Source organism: Drosophila serrata, unplaced genomic scaffold, assembly GCF_035046125.1.
Source record: "Drosophila serrata isolate PLE 108 unplaced genomic scaffold, ASM3504612v1 contig_167, whole genome shotgun sequence".
NCBI classification, from domain to species: domain Eukaryota; kingdom Metazoa; phylum Arthropoda; class Insecta; order Diptera; family Drosophilidae; genus Drosophila; species Drosophila serrata.
The window spans coordinates 109,730-111,477 of NW_028257065.1; the positions used below are offsets into that span (position 1 = coordinate 109,730).

The 1,748-nt window shown below is 41.6% G+C and overlaps 1 protein-coding gene across 1 annotated transcript; it reads left to right on the top strand.

Moving 5' to 3' along the window:
* Positions 1-318: 318 nt before the first annotated feature.
* Tom (Twin of m4) lies at positions 319-798 on the top strand. The gene has a single exon (XM_020942554.2). The coding sequence runs from the start codon at positions 319-321 to the stop codon at positions 796-798; it is 480 nt and encodes a 159-aa protein (XP_020798213.2).
* The last annotated feature ends 950 nt before the right edge of the window (positions 799-1,748 follow it).

Here is a 1,748-nt window from a genome sequence, read left to right on the forward strand (position 1 = left end):
AAACCCATCATACCCTACCTGCTCAAGGGTAAGGATCTTCTTCCACAAACAATACCAGAGACCGGTCTCTCTATACTCTCTCCCTCTCTCTGTGATTTGTGCAACCACCTGCCTGCACTCTGGTCTCCTATTGGTTGAACCTACAATCGTGAGTGGCACCTCTCTTCAAGAGAACTCTCCCCTGCAGCGAGAGTATACGGAGCGCGGATGGTATAAAAGGAGCCGGGTCGAGAGCAGTGAAACCAGATCAACATCAACCTCTCAACTGCAAACACTTCAAGTTAACTCCAAGAACTCCCAACTCCAACTTCAGTCACCATGTCGTTCATCACTCGGGAATACAAGTTTGAGAGCAGCAACGTGATGCAGCAGAAATCAGATCAACACACGATGGCCATGCGGAGTCTGAGGAAACTGGTCAAACCCCTTCTGCGGCTGGTGCGTAGGAAGCAGTTACTCCGGAAGACACTCGCCGAGATCCAGAACCAGAATGCAGTCAATGCCTCGCTGGAGGACATGCGTCGTGATCCGGCGGCCAGTTGTGATAACATGGCCAATGAGGAGTTGGAGCAGCGACTCTACACCGAACTCCGACAGTGTCCCAACAATGTGGCCATGATCGTTCAGCCGGGACAGCAGCAACAGGCAGTGATCCCAGTTCATCCAGCGCAAACCTTCATCCCGGTTCACTTTGCCCGCACCAGCAGTGGTACCTTCTTCTGGACCTCGGCCGAGGGAGCCCGGCAGCATCATGAGCAGCAAATGCGTCAACAGTTCGACCGCTGGGTTCAGGCCTAGATCATCCATGGAAACCCATGAAACCCATTTTGGCAGCTTTAAGTGCAAGTGTCTCCCATCCCATTGGTCGTCGTTGGATGGACTCAGGGTTCAGCTTCGCATGTTCGTAATCTCAGGGTGATATTAGGCATAGATTGGATCCTTTGGAAAACCATCCAAAGGAAACACAACTCTAATTGATATTCAATTGTCACAATCAAGTGTTACTATTCGTAAACTCATTGTGATCCCTTGTGTCTTTTTATTTTACTAGGTTAGTCATAAGTCGAATCATTGTCTTCCATGTTTGTTTGTTAGGGTCATTCGTATAAGGTTCCTAGGCTAAGAATCATTGTCTTCCATGTAAAATTTTAGATATTACTTAGATCATATAAGAAGAAAAATAAAATACTAAAAAAACAGAAATCTAACTTGCTGTATTTATTTCATAACATCTCTCCACAGGAACTCTCAAGAAAATCTTCTTTTGAGAAGATACTTTGAAGAAAATCTTCTGGGAATTGGGAAAATTTCAGAAAGTGAATACTCATTGGAAATGTTTTCTCTGCACTTTTCCGATTTGAATTAATGGAAACTATATTGGTTTCTTCCTATGCTGGTAACCGCATGCCAATCAGTGATTTTATTCCTTCCTATTTGAGTATCAATTGGAGTAAATAGATAATGCTGGTTGCATTTAAAACTGGGTTTGAAATAAATAATAATCGAAACTAAACGAGCAAACCTAAAAAATGTTGTGTAAGAATTTATTTTGCGCAGATTTTAAGCAGAATAATAATCTTAACACACATATTAAGATACCTAAGGAATAAGATACTCAACACTAAATATAATTTATATCAAGCGATTTCTCTGGATCTAGATCTCTAGATCTTTAGAATATATCGAAATTCAATTGATTTTATGAATTATTAATTTCTTATTATTTATTATTTTACCTCGAATTATCT

Coding starts and splice junctions, on each gene's coding strand:
- Tom (XM_020942554.2), top strand. CDS start 319: ATGTCGTTCATCACTCGGGAATACAAGTTTGAGAGCAGCAACGTGATG.